At 41.5% G+C, this 18,313-nt stretch overlaps 1 protein-coding gene across 2 annotated transcripts; it reads left to right on the top strand.

Moving 5' to 3' along the window:
* The first annotated feature begins 940 nt into the window (after positions 1–940).
* Positions 941–13,978, top strand: ARRDC4 (arrestin domain containing 4). Of its 2 annotated transcripts, none has more exons than XM_039491705.1 (8): positions 941–1,461; positions 5,049–5,118; positions 5,573–5,720; positions 8,898–9,000; positions 9,683–9,939; positions 10,821–10,980; positions 11,300–11,454; positions 11,573–13,978. In XM_039491705.1, the coding sequence occupies exons 1-8, from the start codon at positions 1,116–1,118 to the stop codon at positions 11,627–11,629; spliced, it is 1,296 nt and encodes a 431-aa protein (XP_039347639.1). In that variant the 5' UTR covers positions 941–1,115; the 3' UTR covers positions 11,630–13,978. The 2 variants fall into 2 exon arrangements, with proteins under 2 accessions (XP_039347639.1, XP_039347641.1); XM_039491707.1 differs by having other exon boundaries at positions 967–1,024.
* The last annotated feature ends 4,335 nt before the right edge of the window (positions 13,979–18,313 follow it).

Below are 18,313 nucleotides of genomic sequence, written 5' to 3'. Positions count from 1 at the left end.
AGGAATGTGCAGGCCACTTCCGGGAGCAGCGCGGGGCCAGGGCAGGCAGGGAGCCTGCTTTGCCGGGCTGTGCCGCCGGACTTTTAGCACCCTAAAATCTCCCAGATTGGCTTCAGTAGCCTCTGAAAAATGAGCCCTGATTCCGGGAAACTCCTGGCAAAACTGGGAGGGTTGGCAGGTCTCTGAAAACCAGGCACCTGGCAACCGTAGGCACCTGGACATAGAAGTAAAAAACCAGCCTGTCTGGGTAAAATCTGGACAGGTGTCAACCCTAGCTGAACAGTGAGCCAATGTTTTCCAAAACTATCCACGATGATGCCAAGGTCTCTCTATTGCAGGGGTTCTCAAACTGGGGTGCGGGACCCCTCAGGGGTTCGCAAGGTTATTACATGGGGGGGCGGGGTCGTGAGCTGTCAGCCTCCACCCCAAACCCTGTTTTGCCTCCAGCATTTATAATGGTGTTAAATATATTACAAGTATTTTTAATGCATATGGGGGAGGGTTGCACTCAGAGGCTTGCTCTGTGAAAGGGGTCGCCAGGACAGGTGTCTGAGAACCAGAGCTCTATTGCACAGGTAGCAGGACCTGCTGCCCACCAGACATTCAGCCTCCCCCCCTCCCCCATGTGGTCCTGCAGCTCTGGGGTTTCCCTGGCCCTGACTGGGCAGCTGACCCTCAGGGCCCTCTCATGGCCACATGACCCAAGCTGCAGGGAGGCTCTGGCCACAAGCTTTACCCTGAATGCCCCGCCCCCTATCTTAGCCCCGCCCCCCCAACTTCCCCTCCCGGCCTGTTTACCCACACCTTGGGCACATGGCAGATGTGCCCGCTGATTGGCCGCGCTGTCGCTTGTCCGCCAATCAAAGCTTTGTTCACGCGCCACTGCTGCCACCCTATTGGCCAGACGTGAGTTATCACGCTGGGTGACGCACACGAGGCGTGTGTCGGGAAAAGGTCCATGACTGAACAGGGAGGTGTCAAATCGTGGGCCCGGGAGACGGAGGGTGACCAATAAGACGCAGCGGTGGGTGGGACGTTCCCCCGCTGAGTGCCGGCCGGGTCGGGCGGGTTTAAAGCGACCGGCGGCGGTTGGTTTCCCCGGCAGGCGCGCGGCGATGGCGCGGGAGGCGGCCGGGCCCGGCCTGGTCCCCGCGGCTGGGGGGAAGGGGAAGGTGAAGGCGCTGGGCCTAGTGCTGGAAGATGAGGCCCGGCGGGGCGGCTACGCGAGCGGGGACACGGTGTCGGGCCAGGTGCTGGTGGAGCTGGCGGGGCCGCTGCTTCTCCGGGCCCTGCGGCTGGAGGCCACGGGCCGGGCCTGGGCGGCCTGGAGCAAGGGGTCCGTCCGGGGCTCCTCTGCCCGGGCCCGCGGGGGCGCGGGGCGGGGCCTCCCGGGGCCCCGGCGGGAGGCCGAAGTGCGGTACCTGGACATCCGGCAGAGCCTCCTGCGGCAGCCCCCGGAAGGTGAGGGGGGAGGGGGGTCTCTGTGTGGGAGACTCGAGGGGAGGGGGTCTCTGTGTGGGGAGGAGACTCGAGGGGAGGGGGTCTCTGTGTGGGGAGACTCGAGGGGAGGGGGTCTCTGTGGGGAGACTCGAGGGGAGGGGGTCTCTGTGTGGGGGAGACTCGAGGGGAGGGGGTCTCTGTGTGGGGAGACTCGAGGGGAGGGGTCTCTGTGTGGGGAGACCTCGAGGGGAGGGGGTCTCTGTGTGTGTGGGGAGACTCGAGGGGAGGGGGTCTCTGTGTGTGTGGGGAGACTCGAGGGGGGTCTCTGTGTGTGGGGAGACTCGAGGGGAGGGGGTCTCTGTGTGTGGGGAGACTCGAGGGGAGGGGGTCTCTGTGTGTGGGGAGACTCGAGGGGAGGGGGTCTCTGTGTGTGGGGAGACTCGAGGGGAGGGGGTCTCTGTGTGTGTGGGAGACTCGAGGGAGGGGGTCTCTGTGTGTGGGGAGACTCGAGGGGAGGGGTCTCTGTGTGTGGGGAGACTCGAGGGGAGGGGTCTCTGTGTGTGGGGAGACTCGAGGGGAGGGGTCTCTGTGTGTGGGGAGACTCGAGGGGAGGGGGTCTCTGTGTGGGGAGACTCGAGGGGAGGGGGTCTCTGTGTGGGGAGACTCGAGGGGAGGGGGTCTCTGTGTGGGAGACTCGAGGGGAGGGGGTCTCTGTGTGGGGAGACTCGAGGGGAGGGGGTCTCTGTGTGTGGGGAGACTCGAGGGGAGGGGGTCTCTGTGTGTGGGAGACTCGAGGGGAGGGGGTCTCTGTGTGTGGGAGACTCGAGGGGAGGGGGTCTCTGTGTGTGGGGGAGACTCGAGGGGAGGGGGTCTCTGTGTGTGTGGGAGACTCGAGGGGAGGGGGTCTCTGTGTGTGTGTGTGTGGGGAGACTCGAGGGGAGGGGGTCTCTGTGTGTGTGTGGGGGGGGAGACTCGAGGGGGGAGGAAGGGTTATGTCCCAGGGAATGGCACAGGGGGGGAGGATGGGGGGGTCTGTAGTTGGGGTTGGTCATAATGTTCTTCCTGTGCACGGGTCTCCTTGTGGTGCCCCTAGTTCCCTCTGGTGACTTCTCTGATTTTATGTTGGTTTGTTTCTGTGTCTTCCTGTTCACCTTCTCTGCCAAGCCTGTTGGGCAGCTAACTGCTCTTGGGAAATAGTTCCTCTTAGCAATAGGGCTCTTAGCTATTTCCAATTAGCATGTCAAGCTCGGAGTACTCTAACTTTTGCAATAGTAATGGGTTAGTTGCAGCCTCTCTTTCACAGCTGGCCTTTATTTTCAGGTGTATCATCAGTTTGAAACTCAGGAAGTGAGTTCCCAAAATAGGTGTGAAGTTTCCTGGGTAGTTGAAGCTGGGGAAATGAGAGATGAGGCTCCTGAGGTGTCTTCCTGACTCACTGGGGGATTTTTTTGCATTTCTGATACTTCTTAGCAGCTTGAAAGAGAAGTGTATCTAGTAAAATTGAGTAAATGCATTTGTTTGATAAATACAGATGCTTTGATTAGATTTCTAAATTAGCTTTTTAAGAACAATATCTGATAGAAGCCCAACTTTCCCACTCCTTGAGTGTCTGTAACACTTGAGAAAATTGCCATATGACCTTCTCTGGGTCCGTAGGATTTTCCAACTTCTATCTGCTTTTTGGAGGGATTTGAATTTAATAAGCAGTAGCTTGCACCTGTTGAGAAACATTTTATGTGCTGTCAGCTTCTGTTTGAAAAAGTCAAAGTTGTGTTTGACTTGGTCCTCATTGACAAAATTTAAGGAGACTTGTTCAAGTGACTATGTGTTAGGTCAGTGTTTCCCAAACTTGGGACCCTGCTTGTGTAGGGAAAGCCCCTGGCAGGCAGGGCCGGTTTGTTTATCTGCCGTGTCCACAGGTCCAGCCGATCGCAGCTCCCACTGGCCGCGGTTTGCTGCTCCAGGCCAATGGGAGCCACAGGAAGCGGTGGCCAGTATGTCTCTCGGCCCGCATCACTTCCAGCAGCTCCCATTGGCTTGGAGCAGTGAACTGCGGCCAGTGGGAGTCATGATGGGTCGAACCTGCGGATGCAGCAGGTAAACAAACCGGCCCCACCTGCCAGGGGCTTTCCCTGAACAAGTGACATTCCAAGTTTGGGAAACACTGTTAGGTGTTTGAAATGCTGCTTTGTATTAACTATTCCAACACAAGCTTTTTTTGGAAAGGGGGGGGGGACGGGGGAATGTATTTGGAACAATACATGCAAAATATACTTAAGAATGGCCATACTGGGTCAGACCAAAATCCATCTAGCCCAGTATCCTGTCTTCTGACAGTGGCCAATGCCAATTAACCCAGAGGGAGTGAACAGAACAGGTAATCAAGTGATCCATCCCCCTTCACCTATTGCCAGCTTCTGGCAAACAGGCTAGGGACACCGTCCCTGCCCATCCTGGCTGATTGCCTTTGATGGACCTATCCTCCATGAACTTATCTAGTTCTAAAGTCTGCCTCTTCAGCCTGAACTTTCCCTTTTTCCCCCATCCCTTTCTTGTGTTCCTCCTGAATCTCTCCTGTCTAGCATTACATTTGTTTGATTATGTAGTCATTCAATTACAGTCTCAGTTCAAATTCCACATGATTTGAACTTGGGCACCTTAGAGGGCCTTGTAAACAGTTTTTCAAATCCTCAGTAAGGAGGCTCTCAGAGCAGCTGGCCTCCTTTTGATATCTTACGGATATTTGATTATATATTGTTTTTGTTCAAGAATATAGGTCAAAACCTATAGAAAAGCTTTATTTTGAAATGAGACCATGCTGAATGCTTGAAAGTTGAAATACAAGGAATTTCAAACTTGTTGGATAGGCTCTTTAATGACACAAGAACCAAATTCTTGTATATTTAATGGTATTGTATGGTATAGTTTTTGAACAAAAGGGATATTGTACACTTATTTGCGGTGATATGAATAATTTTAAAATGTTTTTTCCAAAGTGACATTGGTTCTATTGAAAAGAATGCTTGAGTTTGGAATATTGAAACAAAACCTTTCCATAAATGGAGGAGGGGAAAATCCAATAGAAACACTTGTTCCCCAACAAACATGATGCTGCCATGTTTGTGACTCTGTAATTGCAGTATTGTGCTACTGCATGAGAATCAAAGTAAAACTGGCTTGTCTGTTTTCATTGTCAAAGCAAAGTGAAAAGTAAATATAAGGAGACAACTAGAATTTTTAAATACTTTTCATATAAGATCTTTTGTAATAAAACGAATATTGAACTTTTGTGATCAAACTTTTCTATCAATAAAAGATGGTTAGATTGCTAATTATAAAAGTGGATTAACCGTCTCCTCCAAAAAAGAAGAACCTTAAAAATTTCCCATAAGTAATTATATTGCAATGTGGCTAGATCTTACGTTTCAATACTTAACTCTAAACATTTCCTTAGTTTCATTAGTTCAGCACTGAACTTGGTGAATATACGGGGTCTGAGCCAAAGCCCATTGAAGTCAGTGTAAATTCCTTTTGCATCTGAACAAAATTCCATAAATAATATAAGCTATTTTAATTTTTAAATAGAATATAACCTCATTCTTCTACAGGTGAAGATGGCTTATTCCTGTTAGAAGCTGGAAAACATGAATTCCCATTCAGCTTTCAACTTCCACAGGAGTAAGTAAAACAATGCAACTCAGAATGATCATTTTGACAGTTTTTTGCTCTTGAATAATAACTAGAGTAACTGGAGCAACTTAATCTCTTGGTCTTGATTTTCTCTATATCAGATTAATAAATAAACTTCTATGGTTATCTTGACCAGCCATCACATAGGCTTTGCCTTGCGTATTATGATTTCCCCAAGGGCTTAAATAGAAATCTTCCCATCATAACATTGGTAGCGGAGGAAGAGAATCCAATGGAAATATAATACTGCTATATTTGACTCAACGATTGCAGTGTTGTGCTAGTGTATGAGAATCAATGTAAAATCGGTGTGGTTGTTTTCGTTGTCTAAGCAGAGTTAAAAGTAAATATAAGGAGTAAGGAGGGGGGGTATATTCACACACACAGTTTGGAATCCTATGATAAGCTTATGTGAAAATGTTTTTATGACTGTTTGTTTCAGACCTTTGGTGACCTCTTTTAGTGGAAAGTATGGCAGCATTCAGTACTGTGTGAAAGCCATTCTGGAAAGGCCTGTAGTACCTGATCAAAGTGTAAAGAGAGAACTTCAGGTTATCAGCCATGTTGATGTCAACTCGCCAGCTTTCTTGGTAAGAGTAGGGTTTTTTTAATTATTATTTATTTATTTATTTTTAACCTGTGTTCAAGAAGTATTTATTCCGAGCTGTAACCAGTTCAGTGGTACCATGGTCTGTCGTTTTCTGACTTCTGAAAGCATATAAGCTGCCTTCTAAGCTTTCTCTATAAATAGATGATCTTAGGTTGTGTGAATTACAAACAGAGTGGCTTTTTTATACCATTGATTTAATACCTCCCTGTCCACAGGGCTGCTTTTGCCAAAAAGTTATGCAGGCTTGAAATACATTAATAAGGCATAATAATAATAATTAATAACGCACAAGCCTAAAGTAGTTACTTTTACCAGAGCAACTACATTCACAGGGTTGCAGTGTCCTAAACTCTTCAATAATAGTAGGTTGAGGAACAGTAATTACAGAAGAGTATTAATCATGCTGAGACTGTCATTTAAGCTCTGGCCATTATGTTATGTATCCTTCCATTTTGCATGTCATTTTCTAACATTAAGTGCATGCATGCAGCTGCTTCAGAGATCTTTTCAGTTATTTTTTTTAACAGATTTGGCCACATTAAAGCATTGAACTTCTAATAATCATTAGAAATACTGTAGAGTAATAAGAAAGATCAGCCTATAAGTAACAACAGAACAGGCAAGATGGAAGCTAATGAGCTAGATTCTTTTATCTAAACCCATATTATCAAAATAATATAAAATTATACCTTGCACTTTCATGTTAGCAACGAGGACCTAATGGTTATTCATTTAAATATGAATATCTGCTTCAGAGAAAAAACCTAGGATAATGTTAACGTTCCATCATAATACTAATGAGGCTAAGATGTATTTTTTTTATGTTGGATGATTTACTTTTCTCCTAATATAGTGTATCCTTTTTGTTTCCTTTTTTCTTTCTTTAAAATTTAGAACTTTGTGTAAATCTTTTGGCAGTGACATCTGGAAGGAATAGATCTAGTCTTTGTGTTATACACAACTCTATTAATGGTCAAAAATAGGCAATATTGTGTGTGTGTGTATATGTGTGTATGTATGTGTGTGTGTGTGTGTGTGTGTGTATATGTATGTATGTATGTGTATATATATATATATATATATATAGAAGGCACCTTTTATTATGTTACTATATACTCTGGATATCTTTTAAAAAAAAAAAAGTTTGTCATTTAAGGGTACCATAAAGAAGACCTTGTTCAGCAGGAATCGAAGGTTACATAATTTAAATTAATTCTGGAAAGAATCTTCTTCTAACATTGGGATTGTGCCCCTTTTCTTTATACAATATGTATACATAATAAGGCTGTATAGGTTTTTCTCCAAAAAGTACTGTGGGCTCTGTCCCGTTTCTTTTACAAAGTCTGGTTTTATCCAAAATGTTACTGTCCGTTCATGTTAAATAAGTAGTTACAATCTAAAACTAAAATTTCAAACAGTCCAGCTAAAAATCACATCTCAGTTGATTGATGTTTCATTCGTGACTTGTGATGAAGTCGCAACCTGAATTTCTAATGTTAAAAAGAGGGGATAACTTTTTTAATTGAAAAAATATAACATTTTGGTTCATATCATACATCATAAAGAAAAGAACAGGCCTTTTTTTTCCTGTGCAGTTCATCTTTTAAGCAATAGCCTAAAATAGAGAATCAGACTTGAGCATCTGGTATCTTTTAAATGTATAGTGACCGTCCAAAATGTATGTGTGTGTTGATTAGTAGTGGTATGAGGTTATGGACTTGATGGTATTTGTACTATGCAACTTCAATTAGAGGACAGGAATTTGGTTATTTAGGACCAGATTCCTCAGCTCATTGCACACAAGTGAAAGTCAACGAGACTCTGCTTGTGCTCAACAAGTTACAAGATTGGGGCCTTTCAGTGGCTCCCATACTTCATTGATTCACATACCACCCTCTTAAAAATGTGTTGTGAAGTGAATGGATGGAACATCAAGCTCATATACCGCAGTTTGGGAACCACTAATACAGTGTTTCCCAAACTTGGGACGCCGCTTGTGTAGGGAAAGCCCCTGGTGGGGCAGGCAGGTTTGTTTACCTGCCCTGTCCACAGATCCAGCCGATCGCGGCTCCCACTGGCTGCAGTTCACTACTCCAGGCCAGTGGGAGCCGCTGGAAGCGGCAGCCAGTAAGTCCCTCGGCCTGTGCATTTTTGCATTCTGTTCATAACTGCAACTGTTCTGTAGTACATGAGGAGGGCCGGCAGGCTGTCATGGTGCACCAAATTTGGGGGAGCAATGCCATGGAGCAGTGCATCAAGGTGGCTGAGAGTGTGTCGGGTTGTGGCTAGGTTTCGCAGACTGCAGTAATACTGGCTGCTGCACATCTTTTTAGGACTATATTAGTGAAAATGAGCTAGCTAGGTAGATGCCTTGGATCCTGACTTTGAGTGATGGTAAGCTGGGATTCTATGTCCATCACCTGTTTAGTTTACTTACAAAATGAAAGTTCACTGTAGCAATCTTCTGGAGCTTTGCACAGGTAATGTAAATTTCACCTAACGTGACAATCGTGCTGTGGGAGAGCTGTTTTCATTGCTTAGGTCTGAATTTTAATGTATGTTTGTAGTTTAATTTAGCCTTGCAAAATTGCTATGAAAATAGACCAGCTCAGGCACAAAATGTACTCACTCACACTTCACTGTGATTGATGATATGTAAATATAACTCACTTTTTCTTTATCTGCCAAATAGTTGCTTGTTCCAGGCTAATGGGTGAAATAAAAGCTAAACTAATTACTTTCATTTTCTTGCATAAAAATGAAATATTAATGTAAACAACCAAATACAATCATTGCCCTTCAGGGAAGATATTTTCTCTTGGCCCTTTAAAGGCCATGACTGTGAAACTTGGCTGTAACTTGCATGCATTGAACTTTGCAGATACATTTTCAATGCATTTGAATTTTATGTAGGTCACTTAAACTATTAAATGTAAAAGTTATTAATGTTTGGCTGGGTTTTTTAACTTGGAAATTGCCACATCCTGGTTGAAGACCAGGGGTAAACTCCTACTGTCTTCAGTAGTACTACCAGGATTTCATCCCAAATTGGTTCTGAGCTAGATTTCAAAACTCTATCTGTTAACTTTAATTTCACAGTGCAAATAGCTGGCAAATTTCCATTTGAAATTAAAAACTTCTATCATGTTTTTTGTAGATGCCAGTTTTGAGAAACCAGGAGAAGATGGTTGGCTGTTGGTTTTTCACCTCTGGTCCGGTCTCTCTGAGTGCCAAAATTGAGAGGAAGGGATATTGTAATGGTAAGAATTTGCTTCAGCTCTGAAATACACTTGTGAATATTAGCATAATCTTTAATAATCAAGCTATTTGGGTCCTGTCTTCGAACACAGAAGCAGTGCAAAACCAACACTTGTTTGTAACAATAGTTAAATGAATACTTCTCATTTGACCACTAGTGAAATCAGACTTGTGTAAAGATTACATGTGTTGGTAATGCAAATTGAAAGCTAGTGTTCTTATTCAAAAGGTGGTCTACATTTGAGATACCAGGAGTGTAAAGGACAACAGAATAAAGCTTTTGGCAGGCAGACTGTTTTACTAGAATGTTATGTTTAGCTTTTTTCTGTAGCACTCTATATTAAGAATAATAGATTATATGTATCACCACTGTATCTAAGTGCTTATCACAAGCCTTCTGGAAGTGCAAGTATTTTGCTGATATTCTTAGAGAAACACTAGAATACATCTAGCAAACCAAGCTTTTACAACATGTCTAGCTTATAAATGTTAACTTAAAAAAAAAAAAATAATAATATGTTAACTCTGGAAGCCAGTTTGCAAAGGTAGACTACATGAAGGGTATGATATTAGCTTTGTTCATCCGTTACATATGACGTATAGACTCTGTAAAGTGTGTTATCCTCAAATAATGCTAGAAAACTGCACATTTATTTACAAGACTTTTTTTTCTTCTATTTTTAGAGGAAGCCATACCAATCTATGCAGAAATTGAGAATTGTTCCTCTCGTTTGATTGTTCCAAAAGCTGCCATTTTCCAAACACAGACTTATCTGGCCAGTGGGAAGACAAAAACTTTCCGTCAGATGCTTGCCAATGTACGAGGAAACCCTGTTGCTTCTGGGAGTACAGATACCTGGAATGGGAAAACTCTGAAAATCCCACCTGTAACCCCTTCGATTCTTAACTGTTGTATCATCAGAGTAGAGTATTCTTTAGCTGTAAGTATAGGGTGTTTTGTCACCAATAAACAGTGCTTCAAAATAAGCATATAATTTGAACTTCATTAATAGCTAGCCAGTTGTATGAATGTTTCATGATGTCGTTAAATCTTAAGACTTCTTTAAAGTAAAGTAAATGTTAGTATGGAGGTGGAAAACAGACTACAGACATCGGTGACTTCCCATAGACAACAGCAAGAATGGGGCACAATCTCCTTCCAACAAAGAGGACAATGTCAGATTGGGTAAAGAAGATAATTATAGTGACTGGTTGCTGTTGGTATTGGAGACCAGACAGGAAGAAGTTTCAGTGAACAAGATGGAAGGTGAACAGGGTATGGAAGAGGTTCTTTTTGTCTTTTGGGACAGCTCTCCAGTATATTATGAAGAAGGAAAGAGCAAGAATGGGGCACGGTCTGCAGGCATGAGGGGCAAAGAGAAAGGAATTGAAGTTATTACCAGGATATTGAAACTAAATGACAGGAATTATTGCGATGGAGGGAATGAAGAGAATTTAGGGGGAATAAGTAGTTAAACTTTACATGTTTAAAGCCCATCAGAGGAAAAATGTGGGTCTCAGTAGATGGATGGAGACAAGTCAGAAGTGAAAAGGTAAACCTGACAGTAATTTGCATCAAGATTCTGGTTGAAACTTCTTACAAAACAAGAGGAAAAGGTCATCTAGAGACAGCCTTAAAACTACCTTAAAACTTTTCTTATCTGGACTCTGACTAAATTTGTGTTTTTGTGTGTATGTTTTTTTGTTTTTTTTAAACAACTTACATAAAGGAAGTCTGTCTGCTTCTATGAAATCCAGTTCCATTGTATCTTCATGACTCCTCTCATCCTGTTGTGTGTTGGGGGGGGAATTTGTCGCACAGGTGTATATCCATATTCCTGGTGCTAACAAGTTGATGATTGAATTGCCACTGGTAATTGGCACAATTCCATGTACTGGGTTTTCAAGCAGGAACTCCAGTGCCGGCCAGTTCAGCGTGGACATGAGTTGGTTGGCACTGACCATGCCAGAACACCCTGAAGGTATGTATTTTGAGCTTGTCATCTAGATTCATGATATCTATAATAGAGGCAGGGACTGTTGTGCCAGTTTAAAGCTTCAATTCTTGTAATGTGCCTTTTTGAATCACTTCAGTTTATTAATACCATAAATTGGCATGCCCTATGAATTTACTGTTCCCCAGATGTAATGTCATTAAAATAAAATCTAACATTTGTAGAATTTTTCATTTGTTTTATTGGGATATAAATTTCTTAATGTTCTCAGGAATTGAGATACATACACAATCTAGAAACAAGTGAATCATTCAATGAATTTGACAGTGGCATTTTTTTTTTAAAGCACCACCAAATTATGCTGATGTAGTATCGCAGGAAGAGTTCTCTAGACATGTTCCTGCTTATTCACAACCAGTTGACTGTGAGGAACAATTATATGGTCACATGTTTGCCTGTATACAGGAGTTCCGGTTTCAGCCTCCACCTCTCTATTCAGAGGTAAATAAAACATGCTGCTATTAGATTTGTAAATAAGTTTCATATCAAACTACATAAAAGGTTTAAATATTACATGAGTGTATAGGAAGTAATCATTTTGATTTTTTTCTGTCTACAGATTGATCCACATCCTACTCATATAGAAGAGACACAGTCTGTTTCATTCATGCTCTAAACAATATTTGAAATAGCTGTATTGTGATGAAATTGAATCCCTTATGCTTCAGCTGTTAGTAAAGCTAAAAGGAAACTGCTTTCCCATTAAGAGCTGAAGTTCAGAAACAATGTGCAAAGGCAATTGGAGTTGGAAGTCTGAGCATGCTTGGTGTTTAAAAGAATCCCTTATGGATTAGTCTGCACAGGAGATGTGGATGTCACATAATTTGACTAAGTGGGAGCAGCCAAGATTGGAGGTGTGGGAGGTCTTCGAGAATATTCATGAAGAGATACTACATAAAGTTATAATCTAGAGTTCCAGCTCTAACTCCAGCTACAAACAAACTTCATGGGAACATATCCTAACATCAGTCAAGTGGTACTATTTCATCATTCATGATGAATTTCCAATTGTCATGGATAGCTATATTTTGCCATTACTGCAATATTATGAAGGCAAGTCTTTATTGTGTGAAAGACAAACTACTTAAGAGAAAGTTGGACTTCGATAACTGCTTATGCACTGTCTTTGTTCTGTTTGTTTTTTGAGCGGAGGGCGGGGGAGTAGAGATCTCAAGGAAATTATTCTAGCCTCTGGTGCTCCTACACTAATTGTTTGTGTGTGTGTATCTTAAGCTTGTGGATAGCATGATAATGGGAGGCAAGGCAAGGAACAGAGTCTTCTTGCCAATAGCAGATATATTTATCAAAGTGGATTTATTCAAAAGCCTTTTAAGCCTACCTCTGTTTTGGATACCTATTTAGGGTCAGACTGAGACCAAAAACAACATCTAAGACTCGCACTAATCTGCAATGTTCTGAAAGGGACCCTAAATTTCCGCAGTTAACAAAAAAAAGAGGCAAGGGGTTTGGGGAGGAGTATACCTTTAGTTTAGATCCGAAGACAAAGCGGAAGGTAAATATGTATTTTGACAGTAATCAACCTGCAAGGGAACAAAATCCTTCTGTAAAGACGCACATTTTTTTTTCATTTGTTTTCTGTGGTTTTGTTCAAAGACCTAGTCTGTCATTGGAGGCTGCACTGTTCATTGTTATCCATTCTCTAGTATTTTTCCTGTCTAATTTTGCTTTGGTGCAATATTTGACTATTTTTCTTCCTCAGGTCACTTAAAACAGTGAGATTTTTTTTCTTGCTGCTAAGGATGAAGGTACTGCCCTTACTGCCTTCGTCTAGAGTAGAATGTTTGCTTCCTACTAAGCATGAATTTGTGTATGTAATCTAACCGGTGACCACACTGTCAGCAGTTCACTAGAAAAATCGTATTCTCAATATGCAAGTGTCCAGTTCACAATAGTGTTACATGGTTTTTAGAACTGCTAAAATTACTTTGTATATTTGACGAAAGGCTTTTGGGTTAGAAATGCTAGTGCTTCATATGGTAGAACACTATTTTTTGGTGATTAAAAATAAGTGTCATTGCAACTTCTTTCAAAAACTGCAGTTTTAAAAAGTGTTGAAATGGTTTTATATTAAAAAAAAAAATCTTTAGTCACTTAAGTAATAGGGATTTTTCTGCAGGCATATTTATTTTCACTTTGTCTCCATCCTTTAGTAGGACTTTGTGTTTCTTTAATTTCTAGCTCTTCAGTTAACTATTGACTCACCATTGTGTACAATAGATGTGGTACTGATGCAGATATATGTATTTTAAAACTGCAGTTTCTTTCATTTGCAATTTTAAGTATTATCTTCTCTAGCAAATGCAGCTTTAACCAAAATTTGACTCCATCTTTTAGAAGACACTTGAAGTTTTCTTAAAGTCTCAAGTTCAGTGTAGCTGTCATGCATGTTGATGGCATGCCCATTTAGTCAATATCATTTGTCCTAACTAAACTGATAGCCACACTGTTGCTATTTAACTTTCATGTCAGTCATACAGAATATTAACCTAAGAAGTATGAGGTGCTTACAATGAGGACTATAAAACCTAATGGGTCATCTGTTACCTGGATAGTATGTTGGTACAAACATGATCATGAGTCTCTAGTTTTAAAAAAAAAAAAAAATCCTTAGTTGCTGCTTGTTTGCAGGAAAACTGTGGCCTTAAACTGTGGCAAAAAAAATTCTTAAGCGCACAAGGACCTTTAAGAAAAGGATGAAAGTTTTTTGAAGGCCCAATTCTGCTCTGCGATACCTAGTTTAGAGGGTGGAATCTGGTTCTTAGTTGTGTACTTTGCACAATAATGAATTCAGCATGCACATGGGTTGGTTTTGATAACTGTGAAACAAGTTTTAAAAAAAAAAACAACCTTGCTATTCAAAACTTTAACATGCAAGGATATGATTGTATTTTGTACGTATATGAGCCCTATGGGTTCTCTTTGTTTAATAAAAATGTAAAACTTTTATGTTGTGATTTATTTATAGAAATTGATTACAACTATAGTATAGTATTTCAGAGCTAATTTAAAAGCTGGTTGTAATGTCTCTTTTAGGACAGACATGTCTACTCCAACATAGGCAGGAGGAGATCCTTTTTATACTTTACAGTTCAAATCTTAAATTTTAATCTTAAATATGCAATGGTGTTTTACTGGAGAATTCTTGTCACTATTTCCCATCCCACAAAACTACCCATATGTTGTCACTAAAAATTGGAACAGCTACATTAGTACAAAAATTTAATGTAACAAGACTCAATCCTGTATCTTACCCATAATGATTTACGTAGAAGGATACTTTTTAATTGAATTTTGGTGGCCATATGCCAGCATATTTTGGAATACATCTGAAGTAGTACTAGCCTGTCTGACTGCTGTGTGGTTTTTTTGGTTGGTTGGTTTTTGTTTTTGTTTTTTTTTAAACCACACATTGCCTTTATGCAAGGCCTCTTGTACTAAGCAGCTCATTACAGCTAAATAATGCAGCAGAGCTGCACTGAATTACATGGCAAAGCTTAACTGATTAACAAAAAGATAGATGTGGTGTGGCTCCTGTAAGGGACAGGAATATCTGAAGGGGGTGAAGAATTGTCTTAGGGGGCAGCTGTCATGGTATCTTCCTAAGCCACCAAAGAGTTATGTTTGTGTGAAGTTGAGCAGTTGTTCCAACTAGGAAAGTGTCTGCTATGCCACTATCCTAAAAATAAGGTTCTAGACAGCTTAAACCCCTTCTTCACAGCAGGTCAAGGGTATGACAAGACTTGGGAAGCTCCTAAAATTGCAAGCTAAATAGCTGGAAAACAGCAGTTATTTTTGTTTGGTTGCATGTGGTGCAAATCTTGCACAAGTGCTGCATTTATTTTCTTAGCAGCCTCATGGTTGTATCATGTATGGAGCCTTGTCTTTAAAGGAGCTGTTGCCCTGGAACTTTCGATAGTGGAAAAAGTCACAGTAAGGGCAACCGATTTAATCTTTCCCAAATACTTGTATTCTGGTTTCACTGTCCTATACATTACAAGTAGTAAGAGAGAATGTTCTTTCAGTATTGCTCAGTGGACAAAAATAAGTGACACTTTACTGCTTTTCAGCCTTTATACTGCTCTCATCTCTGAGAGGCCATCATCTTAAAACATCCAACTGCGTTGAGTAGAGTTGTGCTCCATCTGGGCTAAAATGCAGCCAATTTTTGTCGAGCCCTCGGGGGAGGGGAGAATGAAAGTAGGTTTAAAAATAAATTTGACATCTCTCTAATTTTAATGTGCCCTCTAAACAAACTGCAGCCACTATTGATATTAGTAATAAAGAACAGTGTCTTCTAATATATTGGGGGTTTTAAAAAAACTATAGGAGAGTAGCTCATCTATGCAATCTGCCGTTCAGCACGGCAGCAGAGAAATCCAGATCTAATTCAATGTAGGAATTATGTACTGTGCCTTCATTCTACCCCTCAAATCTTGGAGATACAAGCATGACTTCAATAGAGTTGTAACTGCTTACACCAGTGGTGAATTTGATCCTTAGTCTTTATGCTGAGGGCCTTTTTAGTAACACAATATGTGCAATTACAACTGTAATACGACTATTACTGATAAATCTCAGCAACCATCTCTTCAGAGAACAAGAAGAAATATTTAGTTTTGGATTGTGTTCAGCTAGTTGGACTTCTTTATGGCAAGAAAAACATAAAACTACAAGGTAACAGTAGAAACTGCTGATTCTGATATACCCATTAGTATCGCCTGAGTCAAACTGGGAAGTGGATAGTTGCTTTAAATATTTGTAAAGCTGGCATGTTTTACATTGCAATCCTTGTCTCCTCCTCGTCTGTTTTGATTGTAAGCGCTTCAGTTCAGTGACCCTTTGTTCTTGGATGGTTGTGAAGGTCCTAGAACACTTCTAGGTACTATATAAATAGTACTGTTTGATCTCGTATCTTGTATCTTGCTCGTATGTCAGTCAGATTGAATTAAGCCTCAGAATGGGAAGGAAGCCACTCTCCCTTTTTAAAATACCCGGTACCCCCCCCCCCGCCCCCTTAAGATGGTAAGTTTAAAAATAGCAAAAACTGTATGATCCTTTCAGAAGCTGACCCTATATTTCAGGGGTTGGAAAACTTTAGCTCCCAGCCCATCAGGGTAAGCTGCAGGCAGGTCGGGACGTTTTGTTTACCTTGAGTGTTCACAGGTATACAGCCCCTCAGCTCCCTGTAGCTGCGGTTCGCTGTACCCAGCCAATGGGAGCTGTGGGAAGTAGCACGCCACTCCCCGCAGCTACCATTGGCTGGAAACAGCGAATCATGGCCACAGGGAGCTGAGGGGCTCCATGCCTGCAGGGGCTTCAGGTAAACAAACCAACATTAGATATTCAATGATTCCATAGAGTTTTTAAAATCATCAAATTTTGGTGTAGGCCTGTTCATAAGCTGCCCCCCTGCTCTTTGATGCATCACTTTCTTTTTCTCAAAAATATTCTGCTTATGAACGAGTATATATGGTAATTAGTCTAATAAACAGGGAAGAGGGCACAAGAAAAAGAGAGAAGGGATGTTAAAAGTTCGATTTAAATTATTTGGCTCCCTGCAGCGGATTGTGTATGACATCATGTCTCAATGTGATGTGACTGAAGCATTAGTCCATGCAGACTGAAAACTTAAATAGGAGGTATTTATACTTTCCTGAGTAAAACAAAAGAAGAGAAGTTTCAATCTACTTGAATGTCTTGGGTTGTTAAATACTTGCTACTGCATATTTGCATGTGTGGGAGTGTGTAAAAGTTTAAATGAATTTAGTGTTTACATAAAGTATTGAGTGGGAAGTCCTCTGTTCATACATGTATGGTGTGGGCATTTACTACCTCACCTGCCTTGTCACTCTCTTTTATTCGACAAACTTTTGTTGGTGAAAGAGACACAGGCTTTTGAACTATACAGAGCTCTTCTTCAGGTCTGAACAATGGCTTTCCCCTATGTCAAGCCACTGGCAACACTGTTTGTTTTAGCATTTTGTAGAAATTGATTCAGTCATTAATTCATTCTTCAACCCTGATCCAGAGGCTGCAGATTCAATCCGTAGTCTCTGCTGAGAATGCTGATGAGGCAGATTACTGCAGCATGGACACTTGTCCACTAGGAACTGGAGTGAGACCCCCTCCACTTAGGTCATTCTGCATTCAGGATATCCTGTTGCTGGGATATGTTTTAGCACTGGCAGGACCAAATATATCTACTTACCATATCAAACAGCAACAAGTAACTTGGTGGTAGGAAAGGAGTATAGCTGAGTAACTTTTTTTTATTTATTTTCTGAAAAATGCATATTTTCAAGGCTCTGAAACTATTCATGAATTTGGGTTGAATTTGACAAATAGTTTCAGCTGGAAAAAAAACTGCACTGAAACATCCATTATTTGCTCAACTCTGCCCAAGAATGATATCCTGAAAAAGGCAGAGACTATGTGAATGATGAATGCAGGGTTTTTTTATTGTTATGAGAGATCATCGTACCAAAGTAAATGCCTGCAGAAGATCTTCAGCGTCCATTTGAAAGCGTTTCTTGCAACATCAGAAATTCTGAGTAGAGCAAACCAGTCTAAAGCATCAAATATGAAAAGACAACAATGGGCATCTTTAGGATATGCTTTAAGGATGCTAATAACACAATTTCAACAGCAAGAGACCATATGGACGCTCCCTGGAAAGATTAAAAGAGGGCAACCTAGAGGAACATTACACAGAACAATAGAGAAGGAAGCCAAAGCCATCAGCATCACACTTAGAAGCCTAAACGGACCAGCAAGAGACCGAAATAAATGGTGGAAACTGGATACCCGAGGCATGGGCGGATAAAGAAAATGGGGGAGAGATGCCAATTAATATCAAGTTCCATGGGTATTGTGTCTGGGCGGTGTCTAGCACTGTGGGGTCCTGATTTATGACTGAGGTTCCTTGGTGCTATGATAATACAAATACATTTGTAATATATAGGGCGTGTACAACAGGAAAAGGGAGAGATTATGGACCTATTTAGGTGGGAGTGGGTCCAGGTTCGTAGTGGAGAGGTAAGAAATGTTAAAAGTGAATGTGATACTGATACCTAGAGACTTTTTTTGCATTTGGTTATTATAAAGCAGGTCAATTTTCTCAAGTTTTCACATTTTGTTAATTTTCACTCCAAATATATTTCAATAATTGTTTTATAGTAAATCTGGTCCCTTTTCTTAAAGCGTGAGATGGTTTTGAAGGGTGAATTTTCATGGTTTTAGTGGAATTACATCAGGGATGAATTTGGCTCAGTGTTGTACA

The sequence above is a fragment of the Mauremys reevesii genome, linkage group 10 (genome assembly GCF_016161935.1).
Source record: "Mauremys reevesii isolate NIE-2019 linkage group 10, ASM1616193v1, whole genome shotgun sequence".
In the NCBI taxonomy this organism is placed as follows: domain Eukaryota; kingdom Metazoa; phylum Chordata; order Testudines; family Geoemydidae; genus Mauremys; species Mauremys reevesii.
The sequence above is the reverse complement of the archived record's forward strand: the minus strand, read 5'-3'. Positions and strand labels throughout refer to the sequence as shown.